The following is a 27975-nucleotide window of genomic DNA, read 5'->3' on the forward strand; positions in this document are numbered from 1 at the left end:
GTTCAGTTTCTGAAATTGCTCACTTCGGTTGAATATTCTCACCTCAAGTTGGGCAAGAGCCTGGACTAAGTGATTTTTTGGAAGGAACCAGCAAAGTTATCTTTCCTCTACAGTCTGTGAGACTCTGTACATGTGTAAGTAGAAATCCAGACAGCTTGATATTTAATGGCCCTCTCTAATTACAGTTTTGACATTCTTTTTTCATAGCTGATAAAACCACCTCTTCAGTTACATGAGGGGAGAATTTAAAAACTACTAATAAACAATAGGTATAGGAAAAAGGGGGAATTAAAAAATATTTAAAGGCACTGAGAGCTAAAAGTGTAGAAATTCAGACCATACCTTTAGCCCACACCGCGGTAGGAGATTTAATATTCCGAAAATTTTAACCAGTTGGAGGCTGGTAATGGAGCAATATCCAAGAATACCACTCGTTTTGGCTTCAGCCTGCTTTACGTAGTAAGTAGTCAGGAGTTTATGTCCAGGGTCCCAGCGCTGCCTTCAGGAGAATGACTCTGGGGCAGCCATATCTCTCTTCTAGCAAGATGAGCAGGAACCAAAATTAGTGGTTGCAAGAAGTGAGGCAGGAGCTCCTGTCCACGTGACTACACTCATTCTAATCACAGCAGCTGTCAGCCCCTCACCTGAGAAGCATCTCCGGCAGAATGCATTTTCAGGGGCTAACGGCAGGCGGTAAACTTCACCACTAGATGGCAGGAGCGCACTCTCTATAAAAAGAACTGCCTCGGGCACTTTTTCTTTATTTTCTGCCCACTGAACTCACCACTTGGTGGCAGCAACATGAATATAATTGGAATAGCCATTAATGGGTTATGTAAAAAACAATTTCAATTCTCTTAAATCTGCGAGCAGCACTTTTAAAAAGTATCCACCTTTGGAATGTTTTTCTCTAGGAAATTACCAGACTCTTTGCTTTTACGGCTCCAACACACCTAATATCCAAAAGCAAAATAGAGCACAACACAACAAAACAAAACAACAGAACAAAACTTTTTGGGCGCTGCACCTTTGAAAGAGCCTGGGAAAGAATATGCTTTGAAACCATTATTGTTGAAGAATTAGTGGAGCCCAGACTTTCTTACCCCAATTTAGAAAAAAAATCAGTGATTAAAAGAGTCACTTTTTTGAAGATAATGATATATATCATTTATTGGCTACCTATTATGTGCCAAGGATTGTATTTAAATACTTTAAAAACATTGATTCACTGAATCTGGATCATAGCTTTTTTTCAAAAGCCCAGATTTGAACTTAAGCCTGCTTAGGGCCATCACCTCCGTATTTTCCATGACCTTATTGTGCTTTTTCTGCTAGAGCCATTTTCAAAACACATACTGAAGGAGAGGCTGGAAAGGCTTTCACAGTAGGATTTTGAGTGCATACAGGGATGTATTCACTCAGTTTATGACTTTCCCTTTCGTGTAGATGTATAACATTAATCCAATGAGGGATAATAATAAATTTTGATCCTACAGTTAGACTGAAGGCGAAAAGTGAAGATTGGTTTGGAAGCAATAGCAAAGTAATAAACACATTTGTGCTGAAACATAAATGAGTGTTAGGATCATGGAAGAGAGCAGAGGAGTACTGGAGAGAACAGGAGGTTCCCAGGTGCTTGAATCGGCAGAAGAGAAAAGTAAGGAGGTGGGGGGACAGGGCACCAGGACACGAGGGGGGCAGCTTGGCACACTTATGTGGATATCCCCGTGGAGTGAGTCTTACCTGTATGTGGCCCCAGACAGCTGGGTGTAACCTGGTGCAACACAAATTATTTCCATGCGGAGCAGGGACCTGAGTATAGTTTGAATCCCTTAGAGGCAAATGCTGGGCACTCAAGCTTTGAAAACAGAGTTAATACCAAGCGGTTGTCTGCCAGGCATCCACAATGAGTGGGTCTGCCCTCGGGAGTCCCCAGGACCTTCCTCTCTCCTTAATTCAGTTCTATATTGGGCTAAAACCTATTACAGATGAGAGGAGGAACAAGAAGTTAAGCTCTACAAATATAGCTAAGACAATTGTGCACGATAAATTTCTTGTATCATAAAGCTGCACTTCCGTGTTCTTTTTTTCAAGTATCTTTAAGAGAAGTAGAATTGTGTGGTAATCCCAAAGGCTGATTAATGGGAAGAGGAGGAAGTTCCTTTTCCACTTTATGCACTAAACTGTCTGGGGGTTGGGGGAGTCCGAAAAGAAGAGAAAGGAGCAGGGATGAGGGAGTCCAGATCCGGTGTTCTAGAACAAAGAGAAGGCAGGTGACTTGATTCTCCATCTGTGACCAGCATCATGTCCCCAGCTATCACAGCAGGCAATGGCAGGTGGCCTTGGGGTGCCAATAAGCTTAGCACATATCTGTAGCAAGAACTATCCTCATCTAGGCCACTATGTATTAGGAGCCCTGTGTTTTTCTTACCTGTCTCTTATTTAGCCCTTAGATGAGCCCTACCAGGGAGCTGATTCTATCCTTTCTCAGAAACAATAACTTGTGCAGGGTCCAACAGTTAGCAAAACACACAGTTGGGATTCAGATGTTACTCCCTTAGCTGTTTTTCCTGTGCTTTTCTAGGACCTTCTCTGAGACCCTATGGGTGGTGATACATACTTCTTGAGAGCCACCAGGGCTCACACTAGCCAACGTGGATCAGTCAGTAAGCCCAACTGGCTGTAAATGTAATTAATTATAGAACAAGGGCCCGTTCCAGTTTAGGTATACTGAAATTGCTCTATCAAACAGAGGCATTTATAAAGCAATCCTGAGAAAATGAGAATCGGTTTGAATCAAGCCCCCTACACACCTTTCCTAGCTTAAATAGGAATAAAAGCAGATAAAACAGCATGAACTCAACCTAACAGTCAGCACAACCAGTTTTCATCTTGCACACGTTAGGCAGCCAAAAAATGCTTTGCTCAACTTTCTTAGGGATGATGGGCAGTGGTGGCGTGGGGTGGGGTTGGGAGGTCTGCCAACAATTGTTGGTGCGCTCTCTCCTTGTTCTCTATCCTGTGTTTCATTTTGGTTGTTATAGGGGCTTTCCTGTGATTCTGTGACCAGAATTCCTGGTCACCCGGAATTCCTACCAAGGTTTCTAGAACAAAACAGAGAAAGCCAGCATGTCTCAGGCAACATTTGCGTTCTACAAGACAATGACACCTAGCTGAACATTCCACAGTACATTCATACCACGTGAGCATGTTTTTCTGCAAATGTTTATTTAGAAAGATTTTTAAGAAATTTCAAGCCATTGTATCTGCTGCAGTTTTCTTTAGGTGAAAAATGTGCAAACAGTCACTATGAAAACCAAGATGCAGGCAACAAGGAGCAAAATCAGACCTATACGACAGTATTTTGAATGCTTTTCTTGTTCCTCTTCCTTTTTCAATAAGGTATCAAAACCAGGCGTGTACATGTCTCCCAACCAAAACCGTAGGTCATTAGGATTTTCCTAAAAAGAAAACAAAATTACGTAGGAGAATAGGATCAATCAGTAACCAGTGTTTCAGACTTACTGACACTGCAGAACTGCTGATTTTTCATCAGCAATGGCTTGCAGCTGAGGTGCCCGCCCTCTCTCTGCCTCTCTAGTCTCAGTGAACTTTAAGCCAGCTTTGGGGGTCAGTAGTGCCCTGCTGGGTGCAGAAGGGGCACACACACAGGGAGCTGGGCAAATGCCGGTGATGGCAAAACAATTCCTCCACCGTACTGCTACCATTTAAACTTCCTGGTCTTAAAAAGCTAGTAAAATAAAATTTGGATGGACTATGCAGAAGGATAGATAATCTTGCAATTCCTTGTCTGCTTGACTTGTATCCTTCACATATTTTGTGCCCTCGTCAAAGTCAAGTCTAATGCCTACAATCCTTAGGAAGAACTTCCATAATTCCAGACGCCTCTTACATTCTGCTCCTAATTAGCCCTGGTAACTAAATGTGGGGTTTCCTTTCTCCTTTTTTATTTATAATTTAGAAAAATGGTATTGGCCAAAGGCACTTGGAGGTTTTACAGCCTGTAAGAGGTGAAAAAGTTTCAGAAAATAAGTTAGGGGCTCTGTCTGCTGGTTATGAGATGCACAGGGATGGTGAGGAAAGAAGTTGAATGTATGAAGTATAGATAGAAATTCCAATGAAGGGACGCCTGGGTGGCTCAGTTGGTTAAGCAGCTGCCTTCGGCTCAGGTCATGATCCCAGGGTCCTGGGATCGAGTCCCACATCGGGCTCCTTGCTCGGCAGGGAGCCTGCTTCTCCCTCTGCCTCTGCCTGCCTCTCTGTCTGCCTGTGCTCCCTCGCTCTGTCTCCCTCTGTCTCTGACAAATAAATAAAATCTTAAAAAAAAAAAAAAAGAAATTCTAATGAAAACTAAAGCTATGACTTTCAGAAGCATCCCTCAAAAGAGTGCTCATGAGGTCTGCAAAGGCTCTGAGGGAAACTCTATGTGTGGCGGATGGATGGGGAGGGGACAGTCCCCAGGTTCCGTGACGCAATGCCCACACTGTATCCCTATTTGCTCTTCTGAAACAGAGCTCGTGGAATTTGCCAACAGAAATATTACTCATTGCCAATGATGTTCAATCTCCTTAGCCTACATCCAAACACTTTTTAAGTATTTTCCTGTTATTCTATTAGTTAAATTGTAGTGACAATGGCACCGCACTATTTATTGTTCTGACAATCTCTCTTACTTTCTGGAATTTGTGCTTTTTTCCCTGTTACTCCAGACGGAAGAGCCTCCCCACACATGCCAACCATCGGTATCTTTTGGAATTCTATCCATCCTTCCTAAATTAACGTTTTTCGTGATGTCTTTTTATAATCCCGTGTGATTTTGTCCTCCTTTTAAGTCTGCATAGCCCTTTCTGTTATTATTACAACATCATCCTCTTATTTTGTTCTATAATTATGGTTTTGTTACTCTGATCAGTTAGATGAACTTTTTGGTGCAGGGACAGTAATACTCATCTTCACAACCCTTTTGCCATTCAGGTAAACGATAAAGAGTAGAGACGAGCCTCTGTTACACGGTCAAGAAATATTTGTGAAATAGAACAATACCTGCTTTCCTAATTGTAGAAAGTGACTTTTTAAGCAGCCTAAGTGTCCATCAAAAGATGCATGGATAAAGATGTGATATATAATGAGATATTATTCAGCCATAAAAAGAAATGAAATCTTGCCATTGGCAAAGACATGGATGGAGCTAGAGAGTAATTTAATGCTAAGCAAAATAAGTCAGAGAAAGACAAATACCGTATGATTCCACTCATGTGGAAATAAGCAAAGGAAAGAGAGCAAATAAGCAAAGGAAAGAGAGAAGGAGCGAGAGGGGGAGAGAGGGAGAGAAAGAGAGAGGCCAAGAAACAGACTCTTTTTTTTTTTTTTTTAAACAGACTCTTAACTAACTATAGAGGACAGAGGGAAGGGAGCGGGGGGATGTGAAAGCCAGATAGAGATTAAGGAGCAACTTTTCATGATGAGCCCTGGGTGAATTGTTGAATCACTATATTGTGCACCTGAAATGAATACAACACTGTACTTTAACCACATTGGAATTAAAATAAAAACTTAATTAAAAAAAAAAAGAAATAAAAAGGAAAAAAAAAACTAACTAATTTCTTAGAGGACCTGACCTTCAGACTCGTGATAAGAACAAAACAAAACAAAACAAAACCAAAAAACCCCTAGAAGATTATTGTTGCTATGGGGGAACATCTGTTATGGAAACTTCTTTGGAAAAGAGGCTACATTAAGGAGGAGATATGTTCAATCTACTAGGACATTAAAGAGCCTCAAAGACTCTAGACAGGATATTTCAAGAGTGCACATTTGGGATTTTTAAAAGTATCAGATTTTAAGGGGACACGATATTGTCTCCCTTGCGACAGAAAAAACTCTTCAGGTGCTTAACATATGGGACTCAGAGCAGATACACCTCAAATGAAGTGTATGCAGAAAAAGTCAGGCCTCCCTGACCTCAGGGCAGGCAGAGGCAAGCCAAAGCTGGGGAGGAATCTGGTCCACTCAGAAAACAGAGGGCCATTCTCTTTGCTTTGCAGGTATTTCTAGATTTTCTATGTGATAGATGACACCAGGGGGAAAAAAAGAAAACAAAGAAAAACTGAAGTTGGGTTTAAGCTGGGTGAATGAGTTCATTGCATACTTTTCCTGTGTTGAAATGTTTTTGTTTTGTTTTGTTACTGAGACACAGGAAAACGTCCAAAATGTAAATCTGTAATCTTAAATCACTGAGTGGGCTTGGAATACCATGACCCTTGATGAGAACTGTTTTGTCCCATGCCTAAGAGCATCGAATAGTTTTGAATCAATGTAGGTAAGGGAATTCTTGAGTCTTCATGAAATAAATGCTCACAAAACTAGGGGAAAACATACATAATCTGGTAAATCAATTTTCAAAAACCTTTAACCTTCTAGGTAAATCTTTCTGTGTCTCATCATTTCTTTCTCTCTACTCCAGAGAGATGACAGTAATTGCTGACATAGTAAAACTAAGAACAAATCCATAGGAGAGAGAAAGGGATGCCAGGAGCCAAAAGGACCTCAACTCTAGAGATCTGGGTCTAGTGATGAGTACTTGTCACCTTAATATTCATTTTTTTTAAAGATTTTATTTATTTATTTGACAGAGAGAAATCACAAGTAGTCAGAGAGGCAGGCAGAGAGAGAGAGAGGGAAGCAGGCTCCCCGCTGAGCAGAGAGCCCGATGCGGGACTCGATCCCAGGACCCTGAGATCATGACCTGAGCCGAAGGCAGTGGCTTAACCCACTGAGCCACCCAGGCGCCCAATATTCATTTTTTTTTAAAGGAATATTTGACAGAACTTCTTCATCAATTGAAGGAAGTGATTCTTTGGTTTGAGTACCTTTAGATGCCCAGAAAGGTTTGTGTGCAGGGAATGCCTGTCATATTCCTCAACCGTCCACGAGGGATGCTTTTTTCTTTCTTCCATAGCTTCCTCCAAACTTAGGTCACCATAGAGTGGGTTATTCTTCAGAACTGATGACAAGGATGGTGGGGGATGGTCCACAGCAGCAACACCCTCTGGCCCGGATCTCCTCATTCGCTGAGCAGAAATCGTCTTCTTTTCTCTCTGTTAGGAGACACAGTGACAAGCCTTCTCTTACCAATGGGCCATGGGCAGCAGAGGATGAAATGCGAAATAATGGCCCCTGAAAATCTGCTGATTCTGCCTGGAAACCCAACAGATGAGGATAATGAATGAGGAAAGGATCTAGGATCTAGTCTGACCTAGAATCCCGCCATTAATTGAGTGTTTTTCTTTGCACGTGATCTTGTTCAACCTCAGTGATCATTCATTCAAATGCTCTTTTATAACTACACAGAAAGAACATTGTTCTTTAATTCAAATAGCAGAATTCTGAACAAAGCCAGTTTTTTCCCAGCTCACTTGCATTGATATTTAATGACATTTTGCTTCTATTTTTGCATTGCATGACTGATAAAAAATAATATTTAATGTTGCTGTATTAATCCAGCAAAGTCAAGATTAAAAGGCATTTTATAGATATGCTTGGCTTTCACAAAAACTCTCTCGGGACTCCTATTTCAGACAGCTTGGAGGACAGAACAGCATCGTACTCCTTTATGTGTCTACACACCAGCTGGCTAGTAGATGGCTCTAATATTGACTTTCAGATTTTTAAAAAATATTTTTTTACTGAAGCCAAATTTATATGTAGAAAAGTACACATATAAATATATAGCTCAATAAGAGAGAGGACATTACCAGCACACATCCTGTTCCTTCCAAAACCCTTTCCCTCTCCCTGCCCAAGGGCAACCAGTATCTCAAATTTAACAGCATAGGGTAGTTGTGTTTTTCTTGTGTCTGATTTGACCTTCAGGGTTTTACTTTGGTTGTTTTTGTTTGTTTGTTTGTTTTTGTTTTTCTGACTATAAAATTATTATGGAAGTAGAAAAATCTAGCTTTAAAATGTGTTCATTGGCTGAATAAAATTAAGAAGAAACAAAAAGCTTACAGATTAATGCCTCAGTTATCATGGGGCATCAAGGAAAAGAATTCCACATAAGTTAATTTTCAGAAAACTTAGACTTACCATAATGGTGACACATTTCATGAATTTACAGCAATTTATAAACACACATTTCAATAATAATCAATAATATTCAATACACATGTTTCAATTAATATTCTTCTGAGTCATATTTATGAACATCAAAACACTGATTTGCTCAGCACATATTGGGGTATATAGGTCACATTAAATATGTATATAAGTAAGCTAGGTTGTGAACTAATACTACATACAGTTTTCTTCTGAAATCGCTGATAAACAAACAAACAAAAAAAGTATCTAGATCAAACCATTCACATTCTCTTTGACCTTAGTTTTCCCTAATTTTCTTAACCTATTTTTTACATACTTAGAGGTCAAGTTGAAGATCTTCTCTGAATTTACTACGTTGTTGGTCCACTTAAAATCAATTTATATTCTTCAATACTGAAATTTGCAATGAAATAATACATCATCTTGACTTAGCATTTGTCTTTAAGATGGATAGCCTCATAAAAATGTTTCTGAATTGAGAAAAAACAATTTGATATGAAATTTAGATCATTTCAGCTTAGCATAATTCTGACTCAAGGTTTTTCTTCAAGGCTAGCCATCTTTGATCATCTTTGAGAGGGATAATTCTTCAGACATTGACAAATTTGCTTTGTCAGTTTTCTTGCCTGCTAGCCCATTCCTTGAGCTTCTTAAATAAGAAAGCTCTATAAATGAGGAAAATACAGTTTTGGGGAGGTCAGGAAAAAAAATAACAGAATCTATTAGAATGTATAAAGACCTTGAAAATATAAAAGGTATAAGATAACAAAATAATTTTAATAACTAATTATTCAGAGCTATAGTCTAAAAATAATATTCAAGCCCTTAATTCTAAAGCACATTGTTGAAAGTCTGAGGTTATCCCACTATATGATGCCATTTATGTTTTGTGTTGCATGACAATTTCATGTCTGAAAAACATGTGAAGAGAAAATTAATAGAATATCTTTGCTAAAGATCTGATGACAGGATAAGAAACAAGGTTCATTTATATTTTGGTAATATTTTTCAAATACCTTAAGAAAGAAAAAAAGCATGTATTTGAGTCTAACTCTTGATACCACATTCTGGATAGATCACATTTACGAAAGAAAAACTCAAAAATAATTCTATTATTTTAGTTATATAAACTCTAAAATAACTTGTATTTTAAAATATTTAAGGAAAGTAACACTTTAAAGTTTACCTAGACTTTTCTGTGTTCACTGTTACCTTGTCTCCATTTATCTTTAATATCTTTTAGTCATTATTTATGTCATTTACATACAAGTAAACTATCATTCAGTAAAAGGAGTGAATTAGAATGCATATTGAGACAAACAAAAATTTAGACTACAGAATTAACAAGCCAATAAAGAAAAAACCTCTAAAAAATGTACTTCAGGAAAAAAACCTTAATAATAAAAGTAAAGATTAATATGTAAAAAGAAATGTGGAGCAAAAGAAAAGAAACAAAGAAAGGGAATTGATAAATATTTATCTTAGATAAATCTATCTAACCAAGAATGAATTTTATAGTAAAATAGAGACAATAATTACTAATTTGTGAGTTTTGAAATAAGGGACAATTAAATTACTGGACTGTAAAATTGACAGAGATATTTTTGATTAGAATATTTTAAGAAATCGTGTCAGAGTATAGAAATATTACTAAGAATAGAGAAAGAATATATAGTTTCTAAATCAGTAAAGCAGATAAAGGAAAAAGGTAAAGGAAACTTGATCTTAAGACAATAAAACTAGAAGCAAAGAATAGGGGGAACCTCAGGAAAACAGAAAAATTTTAGAAATCATCATGTTAAATGTTAATAAACTAAACCTTCTATTTTAATGACAGAGATTGTCAGATGAGATTTTTAAAATTAAATTATGTAATATTTACAAGAAGAATACCTGAAATATAAGCACTCAAAGAATGAGAGTGAAAGAACATGAGAAGATATACTGGCAAATATAGAGGAAATGAGAGCTCTGTATTGTGGTGATGGATCCTTAAGAATTTCATTCTCCCCTCCTGAGGATAAAGGATGACTGGTTTTGCCAGTCTGGCTTGAAGTTACAATGGGGCCAGCTCTTTCCTAGTTGGTGATGTATGGATAAAAGTAACAGAAACCACCATGGAACCTGGTCCCTGAAATGTCCCACAGTGTTTTAGGCTTACTTTCCTCATTTCCATTTTTGTGTCACTATGAAGCAAGGATTCTGTGATGGCAGAACTACAGGATGAATTAACTTGATGCTCAGGGTTACTTCTTGGAAAAGAGCTGCTCCTAAAATCCACTTGCCTTTCTCAGACTTTTCATGAGCAAGCAATTTATTTTATTTTGGAGTGCCTGGTGTGGCTCAGTCAATTAAGTGTCCAACTTTTGATTTTGGCTCAGGTCATGAACTCAGGGTCCTGGGATTGAGCCCAGCTTCAGACTATGAGCTCAGCAGGGAGTGTGCTTAAAGATTCTCTCTCTCCCTCTGCCCCTCCCCCTGCGTGCACACACTCTCTCTAATAAATAAACGGATCTTTAAAAAAATATTTTGTTTTTAGTTAGTGATATTTTGTGAGGATATGTGTCATCACAGCATAGCCTGCCTTATCCTCTCTAATACAAAAAGTAGTATATCTTAAAATTCCAAATATGGGATGAAAAAATCATGAGCAGCTGGAATGATGGTTATTAATATCTTATAGGGAAAAAAATTGGCATACATGCCATCTGTCATATTTGGGAACCCAATCACCTGTAGCTCTAGAAGAGATTCTTATAAATAATCAGAACATTTACATATATGTAATGACATTACAATTATCAGAACATTAATATGATACAAGAAAGAGATGAGATTAGAGATTAGAGAAAGAACCAGACAGTAGGAAAAAAGAAATGAAAGAGAGAGGACCTAGAAATTCAATGCCTACTATGTTTCTACTGTTGAAAATCTACTTGTAGACCCCAACACTAAAACACAGAATTAATTTAAAAAAAGAAAGCATTGGGCAAAATATGCCTATTGCAATTTCTCAATCAAATAAAGTGACTCAAGAAAAAGATCATGTTAAGCTGTGCTTTCATAACTCTTATCCTTGAGAGCTTCTACGTGGTTGTCACTGACTCTAAAAATATAGAAATGGAGGCAGAAAACCAAGATATTAAAGCCTTTTGGAGAGTTATGTCTTCAAAGACTTTGGGTTGTGTTCACTAACATAAAAAATTGACTGTAAGTAGTCAGTCAGGTCAGATAAGGTTACATTAATAAATAATTTCCTAAATTCTGTAAGAAATATATGACCAAAGAAATCGCATGCCTATACCTAAAAGATTTTGAATGTTTAGAATTAACCACAAAACAGAACAAAAGAAAGCAGTGATAATAATCCTAGATTTCTAAATTTCCTTGAGTAGGAGTAAACTTTGAAGCCTATTCTTTTTTTTTTTTTTAAAGGTTTTTTAAAATTTTATTTATTTGTCATAGAGAGAGAAGCAAGAGCAAGCACAGGCAGACAGAGTGGCAGGCAGAGGCAGAGGGAGAAGCAGGCTCCCTGCCAAGCAAGGAGCCCGATGTGGGACTCGATCCCAGGACGCTGGGATCATGACCTGAGCCCAAGGCAGCTGCTTAACCAACTGAGCCACCCAGGCATCCCTTGAAGCCTATTCTTGAAGAAGGGTCTACTTCTGATGTGGCAAAAGAGAACAGTGAACAAGGGGATGCTTCCTAGAGGGTGGAATCAAGGACTATATAGAACAGTGCCTCAAAAGTTATTCTAAAAAGCAGAACTGTGGCCTAATCAATCTTCCACACCTTCAAGGAAGGAGTCCACATAAACTATTCCCATGAGACCTCAGAATTACTTTGGAAGAGTGACTGCCATGTCTCTATTTTATTTATTGATCTATTTATTTTATCTATTATTTATTAAAGGTTTTATTTATTTGTTTTTGTGTGAGAGAGAGAGCTGACAAGTGTGGGGGGAGGGGCAGAAGGAGAAGCAGACTCCCTGCCAAGCAGGGAGCCCAACATGGGACTTGATCCTAGGACCCTGAAATCATGTTCTGAGCCAAAGGCAGACACTTAACTGACTGAACCACCCAGGAGCCTGTGACTGCAATGCCTTTAATTTTTCCCATTCAGAAAGGAAGAATTTATAGATACAAAATAAATATTTATATATAATATATAATAATATTATTATAATCATATATTTATATAATATAAAATATATATTTATAAATATACAAATTTATGTAACTATACATCATATATTTACATAATATGTATATAACATGTATTATATAAATATATATGTATATCCTTTGTTAATTAAAAAAATATGTATATATGATAAAAAAGGATATACATATATCCTTTGTTAATTAACATCTCATGTATTATTTGCCCCAGGGGTACAGGTCTGTGAATCATCAGTCTTACACTCACCATAGCACATACCCTCCCCAGTGTCCATAACCTAGCAAACCTATCCCTTGTCCCCCACCCCCCAGCAACACTCAATTTGTTTCCTAAGATTAAGGGTCTCTTATATATACAATTGTTAGTGGTAGCTGAAGTTATGTTGTGGATACAAACATCTTTGTTTTCCCATTTTCTAGAAGAATTTGACAATAATAGGAATGATTCATTTTCAAGACTCTCTGGTAGAAGTTGACTACAATACTCAATTGGCCTGGTATTTTTTGATTTTTGTGCAATTGGGATAGATTTAAAACTACTGATTCCATAGTAAAATGATTACAGATTTATTAACATTTTCTGTTTTTCTTTAAGTTTCCTATGCTATGTGGGAAACTACCCAGTTGCATGTAAAGTTTTCAAATTCCTCTCAAAATTCCTCTCATTATCCGTATGTTACATTTCTTAATTGCTATTCTTTTTTTTTTGAAATATTTTTTATTTATTTATCTGACAGAGATCACAAGTAGGCAGAGAGGCAGGCAGAGAGAGAGAGAGAGGAAGGAAGCAGGCTCCCTGATGAGCAGAGAGCCCGATATGGGGCTTCATTCTAGGACCCTGAGCCAAAGACAGAGGTTTAACTCACTGAGCCACCCAGGCACCCCTCTGCTCTTCTTTACTTGTGTTTCCTTTAAGTTTCTAGCCCTGTGGATGTCTTTTTTTTTTTTCTAAGCAGCATTGCCAGAGGTGTTTTCTGTCTTTCTAGCCCTTCCAGAGAAATAGCTTTCAACATCATTCATCTGCTTCATTGTGTATTTGTTTTTATCTTTTGTACTATGTATTGATTTCTATGTTTTTTTAAATTTTATTTAAATTGCAGTTAACATACAGGCTAGTTTTCCCTACTTCTATCTTCATTGTCTCTTATTACCTCATTAATTTTCTCATTCTGCTTTTATCATGCAAACATATACTTCTATTGTAGTCTCTCAAAATACCATTTCAGCTCCAGGCAACAATTTTACAAATGTAGCATTTTTCATTTTCATCTTGTTCTACATTCTTTTTTTTTTTTTTTTTTAAGATTTTATTTATTTATTTGACTGACAGAGAGATCACAAGTAGGCACAGAGGCAGGCAAAGAGAGAGGTAGAAGCAGGCTCCCCACTGAGCAGAGAGCCAGATGTGGGGCTCGATCCCCGGTCCCTGGGATCATGACCTGAGCTGAAGGCAAAGGCTTTAACCCACTGAGCCACCCAGGCGCCCCCTGTTCTACATTCTTAATTTCCATTATTGTTTCCTTAAAGTGTGTGTTTTAGTTTTCTACAATATGTCATACTTTAACTTTTTGATATTGATATATAAATTTCTAACTAAGTTGATTGTGTTCAAACAGCATGATTCATGTAATACCGAGTCTTTGAAATTTACTTTAGAGTCTAGCACATCAATTTTTGTATATATGCAGTATATATGTTAAAAATTAATGTTTTCAATTGTTTAGTAAAGATGTCAGTATATATCACTTAATCGAACTTAATTTTATTGCTCAAATCCTTTTTATCTTTAGTAATTGTTTTGTCTGCTTGATAAAAATAACATGTATAAATTTTTCCTTGTAAATATCTCCAGTTTTGCCTTACAAAGATTGAGACTATTAGATGCATGTAAGTTTAGAATTATTATATTTTACTAATGATACCTACTTTTATTCATTTCATAGCAATCCTCTGTATCTAACAAAGTCTTTTACCTAAAATCCATTTTGTCTGCCATATATATATATGAGCTTCATTATATATATATAATGAAATATGATTTAAAATGTTCTAGTCTTAGGAGCACAAAGCTTTATCAATATTTAGATATAAACCTAATGAACTTTATGAAAACTTCAATGTGGAGAATTATAAGACATCGTTGAAGGGCCATAGGAAGTACTGAAGAAATGAAAAAGATACATCATCTTTATGAATTGGGAGAATCAAGATCATAAAGATTACCATTTTCCCCCAATTTGATCTGCACATGCAATAAAATTGCTTTCATAATCATAATGCAAATATAGCATTTTATTTATCTATTACTATAAAATTACTATATCTATAAATTTTTAATTATTTATTATCTATTACTCAGTACAAACAAATTTGTGGTCCCCAATGACTACAGTATTTCTGTTTCTGAAGTACTAGAATGGCTATCTTTATAAAACACAGATTGGATTGCGCGATCTTCTTGCTTAAAAATTTTACCAGGCCCTCAAAATTTTCAGGATAAAATTTAAAATCTCAGACAACAAATCCCAAGCTTTTGTGGTCTGACCCGGGCCTCTCATGAATTTGGTTTCCTGCCTATCTCTCCACCTACCCAGGACTCTGGAGTCCCATACAAGCTTTTGTAACACTGATGGTGTCCTTCATAAAGGCTTCAGCGCCAGAGGCATTTGGGTCTGGTCTGAGAACAGTACAGTGGGACAATTTTGGTGTTGTTTCTGGCCGCACACTGTCTAAGGCTAAATTCCAGACCCCACTGGAGATTTTGTAAACTGCATAAATTTAGACTAACTTGATACATCATGTTCTGATACTTGCACGTAAACCCCTGAGCAACAGAACAATGCCCTTCAGTCTACTTCCTAGATAATAATTTAAGTGCCTCAAAGGTTCTATATAGCATTTCCCCAAATACAGGATTAAAAATGGGAGAGTATTGTGTATGCAGGGCCTTTCTTTTCAGAATAGTAAGTGGAGGATTAGGAATAGAGACATTTTTAGAGAAGGCACGATGGATCTCATGGACCTGTCCAGAGCCAGATTGCTAAAATGTACAATCATAGCCTCAAAACAAAAACAACAGCCAAAAAACAAACAAAACAAAAGAAAACACAGCCCAAAAACACCCAAAAGAAAAAACTGAGATAGAAGAGACGTTAAAATTTACAGGGAAAAGTTAGCTATTAAGACTTAAAAAAAAAAAAAAAAAGAAAAGGCAAGGAAAGTTGATTAAGGAGTAAACCCAGGAAATAACACTGTCTAGAAATCTAGAAATCAAGGGAAGAGCAATCTCTTGTCCTTGGCCTTTTGGTCCAGCTCACAGGTTTAGCACCAAATGCTCCTGGAAACCAGGAAAAGATCAAATAAAGAGATTCGTCTGAAAAGATTACGAAGTCTAACTGCTAATCAAAAAAAAAAAAAGGCAGGGGGACACTACATTATCTGAAAAAACATATTTTATCACTTAAACTAAAAAAAAAAAAGTTTGCCTTTTCCTTTTATTATCTCATTTTATACAGGGATTGGCAGAAATATTTGGAATACAATTCCAAATGCCTTCATCAGATACATGCCCCAAATTATTTTAACAACCAGAAACATTAGATTTTGGTGAACGTTTGTTCATTGCACTGAGATGAAATTTACGGTGAAACTTCTTTACTTCTCTAGTGAAAGAATTTAAGAAAAGTATAAATACAGTGAGATCAGGAAATACATGCTCGTTCTCTCCCCCTGCAAACTCCAGTGACCTGTGTGTTTGCACAGCGTGGAATCCAGTATCTGGGGCTGCTGGCAAGCATGAGAACAAGGGCTCACTTTTCTATATGCCCAGAACTGCCTCTGCATATAAAAATGGTTGACAGAACTTCTTCTGGAAATGGAATGTGAATTTTTAAAGAAGCTTTGAGAGATAAATCATGGATAGAAATATGATGCATGTATTGAGGAATTCAACTTCACATTTGAGTTATAGGATATGAGTTTTAACTGCTGAGTTACCACTAATATTGAAGGCAATGGTTGGAGGCTAAGTCCTTTGACAGTCTCTGAGGTGGTCTGAAGCCCAAACACCAGGCATCTGGGTGGTGCAAGACCCCAGGATAAACTGACACAACTCTGAAGTCTGTGCGGATTTCGTGTGAATATAAAATCTACCGCTTGAGTTATGGTTTGACAGATGTATTTACTATATTCCCTAATATCACCGCCCCCCATCTGCACTATAAATTAAAAAATGCAAATAGTATTATCTACTGTTTTTCAAAAAATCTAAGGAAAGGATAATTTCAACACAATTTGGAATACTGTCAAATAATAAAAATAATACACATTTCTTAAACTTTTATAGGAAACCTTTTCTCTCAGTTGTTTTAACCTCATATTATTTTTATTCATTCTCAATTTTAAACAGATATGTAAAATTAATATTATACTAATTTTTCAAGTAGATACATTGAGACATAAACAAAATAAAGGCGATAATACATGTCTCTTAAAGGGGCTTACTATGAATTTGAATCAAGAAACCAAGTTTCTGGGGTGCCTGGGTGGCTCCAGTTGGTTAAGTGTCTGCCTTTGGCTCAGGTCATGATCCCAGGATCCTGGGATTGAGCCCCATGTCGGGCTCCATACTCCCTGGGAAGCCTGCTTCTCCCTCCCTGCCCCCACTCCTGCTCTCTCTGTCACTCTGCCACATGTGCACTCTAATAAATAAAATATTAAAAAGAAAAAGGAAATCAAGTTCTCATCCCTTTATTCAATGCTCTTCCCATTGGCTTAATGTATCCCCAACAGAATGAGGACTGTAAATGAAGAACTTTTGACAGCTGCCACCTTATGCATGCCTAACACCTCAATACACCAGGTACACTCACTACAGTCACTTAAAACTTTCATATATCTTTTTATTTTAGATTTATATTTTAGCCAACAAATATAACACTCCTGAATTTTAAGTTCAGCCATGGAAAGAAGAATTACTTCTTCTAGTAGTAAATATAAATCGTACCTAGTCCTAATTTGGGTCATGCCTAACAAACTATCAGAATTTATAAGATTTATTTCCCCCCATACTATGCATCATTTCAACAGTAAGTTGGCCTTTATTCTGTCATTTAACATTTTTTTTAAGAGTAAAAGGAAAACTAAATTTAGTAAGTTTATATACAGTTTACACTTACCAATAACATATCTAAAGACACAAGAAGCAGATTTTTACCTTGGGTGAATACTTCAGCTCATCAGGGCCTACCTGTTGAAGGAGATTCCCCTTAAAAATTGGATGCATTTTATTGAGGTTTAGGAACAACATTCAACAGAGCTTTAAACTGTAAAGATTCCCATGAAGGAAATAGGTCAACTCCAGTACCAAACAAAAGACGTTAGACTGATGTGTTCCAAGCTCAAAGGAATTTACTGGATACGTTTTCTTTTGACTAAACTTCATAGCCTAGGAGGGCCAAGGTTTTCTGAATTGATTTTTGAATCATCCTGTTCCATGATATTAACAACAAGGAAGGAAAAGGAGGAATTTCACCACATTTAAGTTAATATAGGAAAACCATAACCGAAAAGGTGTGTACAGGTTTGGCAGGGGGAGAGTTTTAAAGATTACAAAGGGGAAGGATGCGAAATATTTTACAACGGCAGTTGTCCTAACAGGCTGCCTGATGAGGGAAATAAATTAAAACCCTTATAGGTGGAGGAAACACTTACATAATCATTTGAGTGTACTTGGTTTTGAATGATCTCATGATAAAGGTCCCGAGGAGCCCACAAACACACCACAAAGGAGTCACTTTACACCAGGACTCATGAGTAGCAACTGTTTCTTAAAAGAAAACAAATTTCTGTTCAGGGAATTTGAACCACTCCAAAGGGTTTAATGACTTGCAGGGGTTTGTAGGTCAGTCACATCTGTTCTGAAATGAAATGCTTCTTCCTGTTTCTAAATTGACTAACCCTTAACCCCATTAGCCTCCCCATCTCAAAACAGAGATGATTCCTGTTTCATGGGCTGTCCAACAGTCAGGGCTCTTATGTTTATTCCAGCACATGGAACTCATCAGCTTTATTCTTCTTGTTCCGTCAGCAAAGTAAAGGAAGGTGCAAAAGAAGAAAGCAACAAATAAAGTCTGCATGGGGTTTGACAATTCTGATCATTACGTCGTGTATCTGTGGAAGAGTATCTAAGACAAGAGCCAGCACCTTTCCAAGGAGGAGAGCTCCTCGTATTTTCCTTTCCTGAAGTCATTAGATAACCACTGTTGTGCTGAGTGTTCTCTGCGTGAAATGAAAGGGAGTCAGTCTAAGAGGGGCAAAAGGGAGTTCCCTGGTTGCCTCAGAGGCTGTGTATGAGTCCCCAGTGTGAGCATGGGCTGCTTTGTGCGTAGAATACACCAGAAGATAGAGGTATGGCTGTTCCCCATAGTCTAATTCACAAATGTAACAAGTGGTTTGAAAAATCCTGAAGAAAAGAAGTAAAATGAAAAGTAGGCACTAAAATGAGGACAGGCCGAAAAGCAAATGTTTAGAGAAAAATGAATGGTAGGGGGAATTCACATATTTTATAAAGTGATAAGGGACTTCCCTGATGCTAAGGAAGAAAGACCTTTTTTTATGTTGCAGGCATGAGCTGCTACCTTATGCCATGTTCCCTACAGACTTTTTTTTTTGTACAAATAATGAAATGGTAGCTAGGGAGAAAGAAACCAGCCCCGCCCCACATTTTACCTGTGAGTACACAAGGTTTTGCCAGTGCTGCGCAGCAGGGTAATTCCCCCCCGGAAACCTTGCCAGGCTGGCTTGAAGAAGAGCTGAGCTCCTCATGAAAGACTTCACGTCGAGCTGCAGGAATTTGTCAGGATGGTTGTTGTTTGGCAAAACGGAGAGATCCATGTTCCCCTTCTTCTGCGGCGGAAAACAAAGGAAGTGAGGCTGCTCTTGCCAGACTGGTCCATTATTAATGAGCCCGAGGACGCTCCAACTGGCATCTGAAACCAGGTCTCTCAGCTACACTGGGAGCCAGTCTTGAAATGATATATCAACACACAAGAACAATGCAGCATGCTGCCTTGCCTTTCACACAACACACACACACACACACACACACACACACACACACACACACACACCTGCATTCACAGTGCTTAAATGGGACAGATAGGGCTACACTCATCGAACTTAACAAAATGCCAAAATTCGCTATATAGCACTAAACATTTCTCTGTACAGCATCAGAAAGGGCAGTTCAAGAGGAGCTATTCTCTGGATAAAGGAGACTGCCAGCATTTCCGTGTCATAGTCCATAATTGGAGACCATGAAATATCACCTGTAAGGGAGCGATTACTTAGTTTTTCTCTCTGAACGTCACCGAGCTCACCAGCTGGCTTGGCCCCGGCCCATGCAGTCTCCCATGTGACATGCAGGATCTTGTTTCTTCTCTTGTTTGGACTCCCAGAGTCTCAGGCTCATGTGAAACCTGAACATGTTTAGGTTGTCAGCTTTGGTCTGAACCAAGAAATGGCAAGAATTTGCTATAGGGTTTGCCATGATAATTTAGGCCCCCAATCTACTGCCTTGACCCAATCATGAGCTGAAGTTCCCCTGACTCTCTCCAGAGCTATATAATCTCCTTCGGTGTGTTTTGCTGTGCATACAGTACACTTGGAACCAGAGGGGATCATGGCTGCTGTGCTAAGTGAACCCATCTGCGGTTCAGAGAGCCAAGGTGGGAGTGAGGCTGTGGACTGTGTACGAAGCCAGGGAGTAGTGATGACTTTAAAGGAGATAAGCTCACACATTTCAAGCTATTCTCTCTTGGGCAACCCATAGTTCTCACTGGGAAAGTATGGATTTCCATCTAGAAGAAGAGGAAAACTTCCCACTGTGAGAAGGCAAAGGATAGACATATCAGCTGTTTGAAAAAGACATAGGTTGTTTGTTATGTGTGCACCTCTGCAAACCCATCTGATTCAGCAGAAAGTTTTCTCTTCCAGGGGTAAATGGGGTCACATATGGAAGGTATCAGCACCAGATTTCAGAAGAGTGCCATATAGCTTACAAGAAGCAGCAGCCAGAATGTTCTCAAATCAAGCAAGGCACTAGAGAGTACTTACCTTCTTTATAGCGATAAACATGGGGGAGTGTAAAAAAAAAATCATGTCCTACTTACAGTTGGAAAACTGGATTAAACAATCAATGTTTTCTGTAATAATTATTTTTTGGTCCCAAAGTCTTTCACGGTCTTATAATATTTCCACACACACACATTTGAGGGGGGGTTAACAATACCTTTCCTGGAGAAAGTAAGAGGTCCTTCCTAATGACAATTAACAACAAAACAGTTAAATCACAAGTGCTTCAAGAATCCAGTGTATTACGAGCATGTACAAGCACTGGGTACTTTCTGGATTCTCCTGGCGGCTGCCAGACTCCATCTAATGAATAAATATTTCTCAGGCTGTTTGCTTTTCCTAAAAGATTCTTCAGGGAATAACACACATCTTCAAGAAGAACCTTACTTCTCTTTGGCTTTCTGTATTGGCAAGTGGAGACAAAGAACCCAGATCCAAATATATTTGATTAGGCCTTTTCCTTAGCCAAAGTATGAGGTAGGTGAAATGAGACTTCAGTTTTCCTTCCTTTAGATCCCTCCGCTGTGCTCTGGATGCCTGGAGGCTTGTGCACGGTCTCCTTCTGTTTTTAGGTTTAGTTTCAGACTCTCCCTTTTCTTTCACCATCTTCCATGTAGGTAGCATGCATGACAAACAGTTGAAAAATCAAGCTTTCTTCTCTCTCTCCTGCTACCGGCGATCTCTTCCCTATCCCTGGTCCCTACCTCTAGCCTAGCCCAACCCAGCCCACTCTGTGCCTCTGGTAATGCCAGTTCTTCTGCCTGGAAATATTTCTTCCCAATCCTGGCTGTCAACCACCTCCTCATCATCCTTCACGGGCCACTGCTGAAAACTCTCTGCTCACAAAACCTTGAGGCATTTTCCCAAGTAGGTATGGTTTCCCCCTCCTTTGAAACCTTAGAGTGATTTGTTTATGCTCTCATCTTACTGTCCTTCATGATGATGTATTTCATACTTTTATAAGCCCTACCCCAGATGATACATTACCAAAGGGCAGCCCTTTTGGGTGCTTCCTGCCCCATGAGTCATGTCTGAAGACCCCCATGAAGTCCTTTGCTTGATAAATAATGATGGCGCTTGTCTTTTCCCAAAGCCCTAGGAAGGGCTCTACTCTGGTTGGAAATTGATAATCCAATTAAATTTGATTAAAAAATGACTTAGTGCTCTTTTCCAAGCTCAGTGAAAAATAGACTATTGCCAAAAATGTTTATGGATACTCTACATTCTCTTCTGGTAGTTTATGAGGCACAAGCTCACACTGAAGGCTCTGAGAAGTTCTGCTTTGATAAGTCCAGCATTGTCCAAATTCATTTGGTCATATAACACCCATTTTATTGTTTTCCTTTTAACTCTTCAAAAAATTTACCTGAGTGTAACTGGACATATGTTGGGTCAGGGTTTTTATTTCCTTATTGTCATTAGTAACTTCAGTCTCGAGTGACAACCGTCATAAATACAAAGAGTTCTAATTGCAGGGAAATCTGGTGGAAATATGCATACCTGAGCCTTCTCCACCCTTAGCATGCAGGTAATCATTTGGTCTTTTTTTTTTTTTTTTTTACAACACATTTTTATAAAAGTATCTTTTCCTCTTGGATTTGGAATTTGGACCAGAATTACTGTTTTTTGAAACATGGGAATTGTAAAAATAGACTTAAATATGGTTCACTAGGCAAAACTGTCTACGTACTAATTAACCATATTTTCTTTTTTTCTTGTCCTCATTCTCTCCTTTTTCCCCCTCTTTTCTCCCTACTTCCCTTCCTTGCTCACTCCCTCTCTGGTTGTACCAAGAACCAACTGAAATATCTGTAAGAATGTCCAGCTGAAAAGCCTATACAATGTCTGGATGAGCAGCTGGGGTTCATCAAATTATTGGAGAGTTTGAAAATTACTTGGATAGCTTTGACTATGAAGAAAGCCTGTGACTAGCTTATGAATCATTTTTGTCTATTACCAAACATCCTCAACATTGGTGAACAAGGGAGGTGATAAGGAAAACGGAGCGCACAGAAGTTGGAGTCAGAGTGGCATCCGATTCAACGGTTTTCTTGGGCAAGTTACGGAATCTCTCTAAGCCTCTTTCCTCACCTATAATGTGAGGATAACAATAGTACCTTGTAAGGTTGCTGTGAGGTTTTACAGGTAAAGTGGTTAACAGAATGGTTAGCATACATTACGGGCTTAAAAAGTGTTCACTGTTATTTAGAGTGAATAAGAATATATATTTTTATTTCACTTGTCTCATAGAAAACTGAAAAAAAAAAGAGTTAAAGTCATACAGTCATCTTCAATTAAAAGGCACACTGCATTTCCCAGAATTTCCTTATTTGTGTGATTCTGTGCTAGAACTGGTCAAAAGAGGAACTTCATTGAGATTTGGACAGCAACACGAAACAGCACCTCTTCATCTGAAAGTCTTTTTGCTGTCAGGTGCAGTAAGAGACAGAGGCAAAGGGGACTGGCAGGTTCCGACTGCCTTTGCTTTCTTTCTTTTTTTTTTTTTTTAAGACTTTATTTATTTATTCGACAGACAGAGATCACAAGTAGACAGAGACATAGGCAGAGGGAGAGGGGGAAGCAGGCTCCCTCCCGAGCAGAGAGCCCGATGTGCTTGATCCCAAGACTCTTGAGATCATGCCCTGAGCTGAAGGCAGACTTAACCCACTGAGCCACCCAGGCGCCCCCTGCCTTTGCTCTCTTGAGTTCCATGTCTATTGCTGCTTTCCAACTGTCAGTCCTGTTGACCATGAGCAATCTTAGATCTACTCCCAGGAGTTTGGCCACATACCCACAAGGGAGGAAGCTACAGAGGCAACGGCATCCCATAGACCTCTTAACAGATTATCCCTTCTTATGAGGCTACTCTGATTGGTCGGTGGTTACTGATTCTCTAACTCTGCTTATGGGTCTTCATTTTCCCAGTTCCTCCTGCAGTAGTGTGAATTCAAATCCGGTGAATGAAAAAACTGGGTTTTAAATTCGCAGTTCAAGGTTTAAGTTGGGAACTAGAAAGCTTCTTTGACTATCTTCAAATAAAACCTTTTAAACTGTACTGCCAATGTGTCACCATTTGTCATGTCTTCTAAATCCAAATGCACATTCAAGTCCTAGAAGATTCAAGAGGGCCAGTAGAAAGCATGACATGTGAGGGGTTATGCATGTCAAAGGAATTGCAAGATTTCACCAGTTATATTAACTGAAACCCAAAGTATATCTATATGGGAATATTTCTTAATGGTTTTGTATTAGGGCAGAAGAAATACAACACTTTATTAGTCTATGTGTTTTTAAATAGGTTCACTAAGAGGAGATTCTGGATTCAAAGTGTTACTTCACGTAACTAGGAGTGACTCTAATGATGTGCCTGAAATCTAGACCCAGTGGTGATCCATCTGAATAAAATGGAGATGCCACATCTTCCTTATTACAATGTAGTCTACAGGTTTTAATATAGTTTTAATATGATAGATGCTCACCTACCTGTTAAACAGCTCCCCTGAGAGGCTCCAGAGGGCTTTCCCTTCACCAAGACTTCGAACTCCCTTCACATCAGCAAAGGCTACATTGGAATCCTTAAAGAACTCCGCAGGGGTGTTTCTCTGAAAGTCTGGAATAAGGAAATGCTGCTGCAGAACTGGGCTTCTTAAATGTAATGAGGATGGTGGAATTCCACAAGGGCAGGAGATAAAGTGCTGCATTTCACTATCAAAGACCATATGGGAATGGTTACCATAAAGGGCAGCAGAATCAAAGAGGTAAAGGGAATGGTTTGACCTGCAAAGATTTTGGCTAATTGATTATGGAGTTCCTAAGACTAAAACAGACGGGCATACTACCGAAGCCTTACTTGAGTTGTTTAAGTTTACATCTCTAGACTTTGTGAAAAGAGGTCTGATTTGGATCACCACATCAGGACATTGCATTCCCTTGGTCAGTCTCCATATGAGAATAGGTTCACTGACTTAGAGTCCTAGAATGAAGGGGAGGGTGGATCATTTTAAGGAAGGATCCTCCTACATTGTCCAATTTTATACTGTAAATTTACCTTCAAGTTTTCCCTGATGGGCACAACGTACTTACTGGAGGAAGGGGAAAAAAAATCAGACTTTTTCATGATTAACGGATCTCATCTGATACTATTCCTGGAGATCCTAAACTCCTACTGTAGCCCCGAAGTCAGAGCAAGAGTGTATGGAAGTCAAATAATTTAACCAAATTTTGACTTAAATCTGTCTCATAAGGATACCAAGAGTCTCTGAAGCCCCTCACCCCCCATAGTTATCTTCCTAATTCTGGAAAGCATATTTGGAATAGAAATACTTAGAAACTGACAGACTCCTGCTTACCTTGTTGGTTCCATGATCTAGAGAATGAAGACTTTTAAAATGATAATGGCACCATAGATTTTGGCTGATATCCAAAATCTATAAAGAACTCCTCAAACTCAACACAAACAAAACAGATAATCGTGTCAAAAAATGGGCAGAAGATATAAACAAGACACTTCTCCAAAGAAGACATACAAATGGCTAACAAGCACATAAAAAAATGTTTATCATAATTAGCAAACAGGGTGATTCAAATCAAAACCACATTGAGGGGCGCCTGGGTGGCTCAGTGGGTTAAGCCTCTGCCTTCAGCTCAAGTCATGATCTCAGGATCCTGGGATCCAGCCCCACATTGCGCTCTCTGCTCAGCAAGAAGCCTGCTTCCCCCTTCTCTCTCTGCCTGCCTCTAAGCCTGCTTGTGGTCTCTGTCAAATAAATAAATAAAATCTTTAAAAAAAAAAAACCCAAGACAACAAAACCACATTGAGATACCACCTTACACCAGTTAGAATGGTCAAAATCAACAAGACAGTAACAATAAGTGTTGGAAAAGATGTGGAGAAAGGGGAACCCTCTTACACTGTTGGTGGGAATGCAAGTTGGTGCAGCCAGTTTGGAAAACAGTGTGGAGATTCCTTAAGAAATTAAAAATAGGGCTATCCTATGACCCTGCAATTGCACTACTGGGTATTTACAATACCATCCACTAATTTGCCAAATACCTCATTTTCTACTGGTATTCCAGATATTTGTTTCTGTTTAGGGAACCCATGTTACCATAAATAAAAAGTAGCACAGGTCTCACATTCAACGTAAATCTCTGGTACTACTGTGTTCTCCCATCATCCTCTAGCAGATGGTCTCACAGAAAGGTGCAATGACTTTTTAATTTTTTCTTTAATATTCAGTTCTAGAACAAGTTGGGAGAAAATATGCCAACAATATTGTGTATGGTCTGATTTATCTGCCAATACAGATTTGCTATTTCTACCTAGATTCATGGATTTAGGAATCAAGGGACATAACTGAGAATGTCTCCTCCTACTAATTTTTACCTCTCTCATGCCCCAACTCTCTTACTTAAGATGTGTGAATATTGGTTAATTTTATATCTAAGCAATTAAACGCAGGATATACATAAGTGCGGGGCCATCTAGAAACCAAATACCTTCCTCTGCTTTAAATGAAGGTGAAACATACGAATGAGAGAAGCCTCACAAATGCCCAGATGTAGAGGTTTTACTCTACTTACACTCTATCATGTGAGCCTGCACAATTTCAGAGCAAAAGACAGAAAACCCCTCCCTGGGTTAGAGGCAAAGGACTTTATTACTCACCACAAGAGCAATAGCAGAGAGTCAGCATTTTCTGGCACCGGTTTCCTGACCCCTAATTGCCCCAGAGGGACACGAAGAGAGCCACATAATATCTGCACATGCAGTGGCTTGTATCACAGGAGAGGGACCCCCATTTTAGGGACAGAAACCCATTTATAATAAGTCAGCACGTCTGCCCTTTGCTCCACCATCTTGATCTTCCCTGCTCGTTATATAAACATTCCTTAGAAGATGGTCCCGAGCAAGAGTAGATGGTGCCAAGATGTGCAGAGATGGAAGAGACCTATGAAGAATGCCTCCCAATAGGAAGCTTCACATATTTTATTGAAAAAAAAAATCTAGAAATCATGTGAATCATGTACAACATTTTCTCACAAGAAAACATTTAAGCTGGTTTTTTAACGTTTCACAGAAGTGCAAAACTTTTTTAGTTTTCAAAAGAAAAAAAACACAATGAAACTACCACAGTATTATAAGTGTTTTTTTTTTTCTTGTTTCTAGGGAAAAAGCTGAAAAATATTTGGTAAATTTTCTCCTTACGATTTGTGAGGCTAAGTACTCTACTCTTTAATAAATCTGCTAAAAAGATACAAGGAAATGGGTGGATCACTGCTTTCTTTGTTCAAAACATTTCAAAAAGCTAAAATCTAATGACAACATGTTAAAATAATACATATTTTTGTAGGATGTTACCATTTCTATAATGGTTTCTCTACACTATATCAACAGTGCAATGGTGATTCAGTGTAAATCATTATTACAGTGTTTCATTGTTACAATACTTGTGTTCAAGTACATGTTCATGAACATGATCAAAGTCTCTATCTTGACTTTTCTTTTCCATTATTAAAATAAGGTTATAATTACAGTAGAATTTTTCCTGTGGATATCTCTAAATCTGAACCAAATTCATAATACATTCTCTAAAAACCTGTTCAACACTATGAGGTTTGTTACGTTTACACATTTCCTGTAGTTTACAGAAAATGGGCTAATTCTGCATCAGGACACCAAAACCCAAAAATGACTTCTCTCCATATAAAACTAAACTATTACACTAAGTTAGTATACATTCTGGATAACTCAGCGGTATTGGCAGGGAGAGAATAGCACCTTAGAGACAGCCCTAACTGAAAAAAAAATTTTTTTTGAAAAGCCTAATGATCTTGTTTTTTTTCTTATTTTCCCCCCTTTTTATTTTGATTCTGGAAACTGGATCTAACTTATCCATATAAAATTATTCATATAAATTTATGAAGCCATATAGTATAAATCGAAATGTTTGTATATCCAAAACAAACACCTTATTGGATGTTTGGCAGGCACAAAAATAAATTAATTTGATTAAATTATATGTAATCTGATAATATTTGGTCTGAAAAACATGCTAGTGTGTGTGTTTATAAATAATGTAATTGCAAAGAGCTGTGAGCCAGCCAGCCTGTTCGAGGTCAACTCTTTTGCTGCAGCTTTTGGGCATAGAAGTCCCTGCATGTCTCACAGCAGCGCTGATACCAGCGCATGTCCTGACACAGGTTCTTCTCGCGTATCACTCGGCAGTACACGGGCCACTGATCTCCCAGGCACTTGAACGTCAGTGCGGCTGTGAAGCAGAAATGAGGGAACTCAATACAGGCAGATAGCCTAGGTGTCAAGAGTAGAAACAAGTAGCAATCATTTAAGTGGGAGGATTGGGAGCATTCACGTTGACTCATTTAATACTACTGTCAACTCATTTAATACTATCTTTTGGAACTTGAAAGACACACATGCACACATCCTATAATAAGAAATAAAATGAATGAATAATGGTCTCACTTAGGAGCTTGTTCAGGCTCATTAAAGCTAGATTTCCCAAATTCAGTGAGTTGAAAT

At 38.3% G+C, this 27975-nt stretch overlaps 2 protein-coding genes across 2 annotated transcripts in view; both read right to left on the reverse strand.

Annotated features, from left to right (window-relative positions):
- Positions 1-3212: 3212 nt before the first annotated feature.
- Positions 3213-19196, reverse strand: MINAR2 (membrane integral NOTCH2 associated receptor 2). Its single transcript, XM_082724060.1, has 3 exons — positions 19029-19196; positions 6891-7118; positions 3213-3461 (listed from the first exon to the last, which is right to left on the reverse strand). The coding sequence occupies exons 1-3, from the start codon at positions 19191-19193 to the stop codon at positions 3282-3284; spliced, it is 573 nt and encodes a 190-aa protein (XP_082580186.1). The 5' UTR covers positions 19194-19196; the 3' UTR covers positions 3213-3281.
- Positions 19197-26386: 7190 nt separating this feature from the next.
- Positions 26387-27975, reverse strand: part of ADAMTS19 (ADAM metallopeptidase with thrombospondin type 1 motif 19) — a 255032-nt gene continuing 253443 nt past the window's right edge. Inside the window, exon 23 of the mRNA XM_082725818.1 lies at positions 26387-27703. Within this exon, the coding sequence (XP_082581944.1) occupies positions 27552-27703 (152 nt within the window). The 3' untranslated portion in view covers positions 26387-27551. The remainder of the gene's footprint in view (positions 27704-27975) is intronic.

This window comes from Mustela nivalis (assembly GCF_964662115.1).
Source record: "Mustela nivalis genome assembly, chromosome: 3".
NCBI lineage: Eukaryota > Metazoa > Chordata > Mammalia > Carnivora > Mustelidae > Mustela > Mustela nivalis.

What these genes read in the sequence shown, in the direction of transcription:
- MINAR2 (XM_082724060.1), bottom strand. Translation starts at nt 19,193, where the DNA reads ATGGATCTCTCCGTTTTGCCAAACAACAACCATCCTGACAAATTCCTG. An exon ending in AAAACCTTGTGTACTCACAG is followed by an intron (nt 7,119 to 19,028) that starts GTAAAATGTGGG and finishes GTCTCCTAACAG; the next exon opens with AGAGAAAAGAAGACGATTTC. An exon ending in ACCTTTCTGGGCATCTAAAG is followed by an intron (nt 3,462 to 6,890) that starts GTACTCAAACCA and finishes TTTTCTTTTTAG; the next exon opens with GAAAATCCTAATGACCTACG.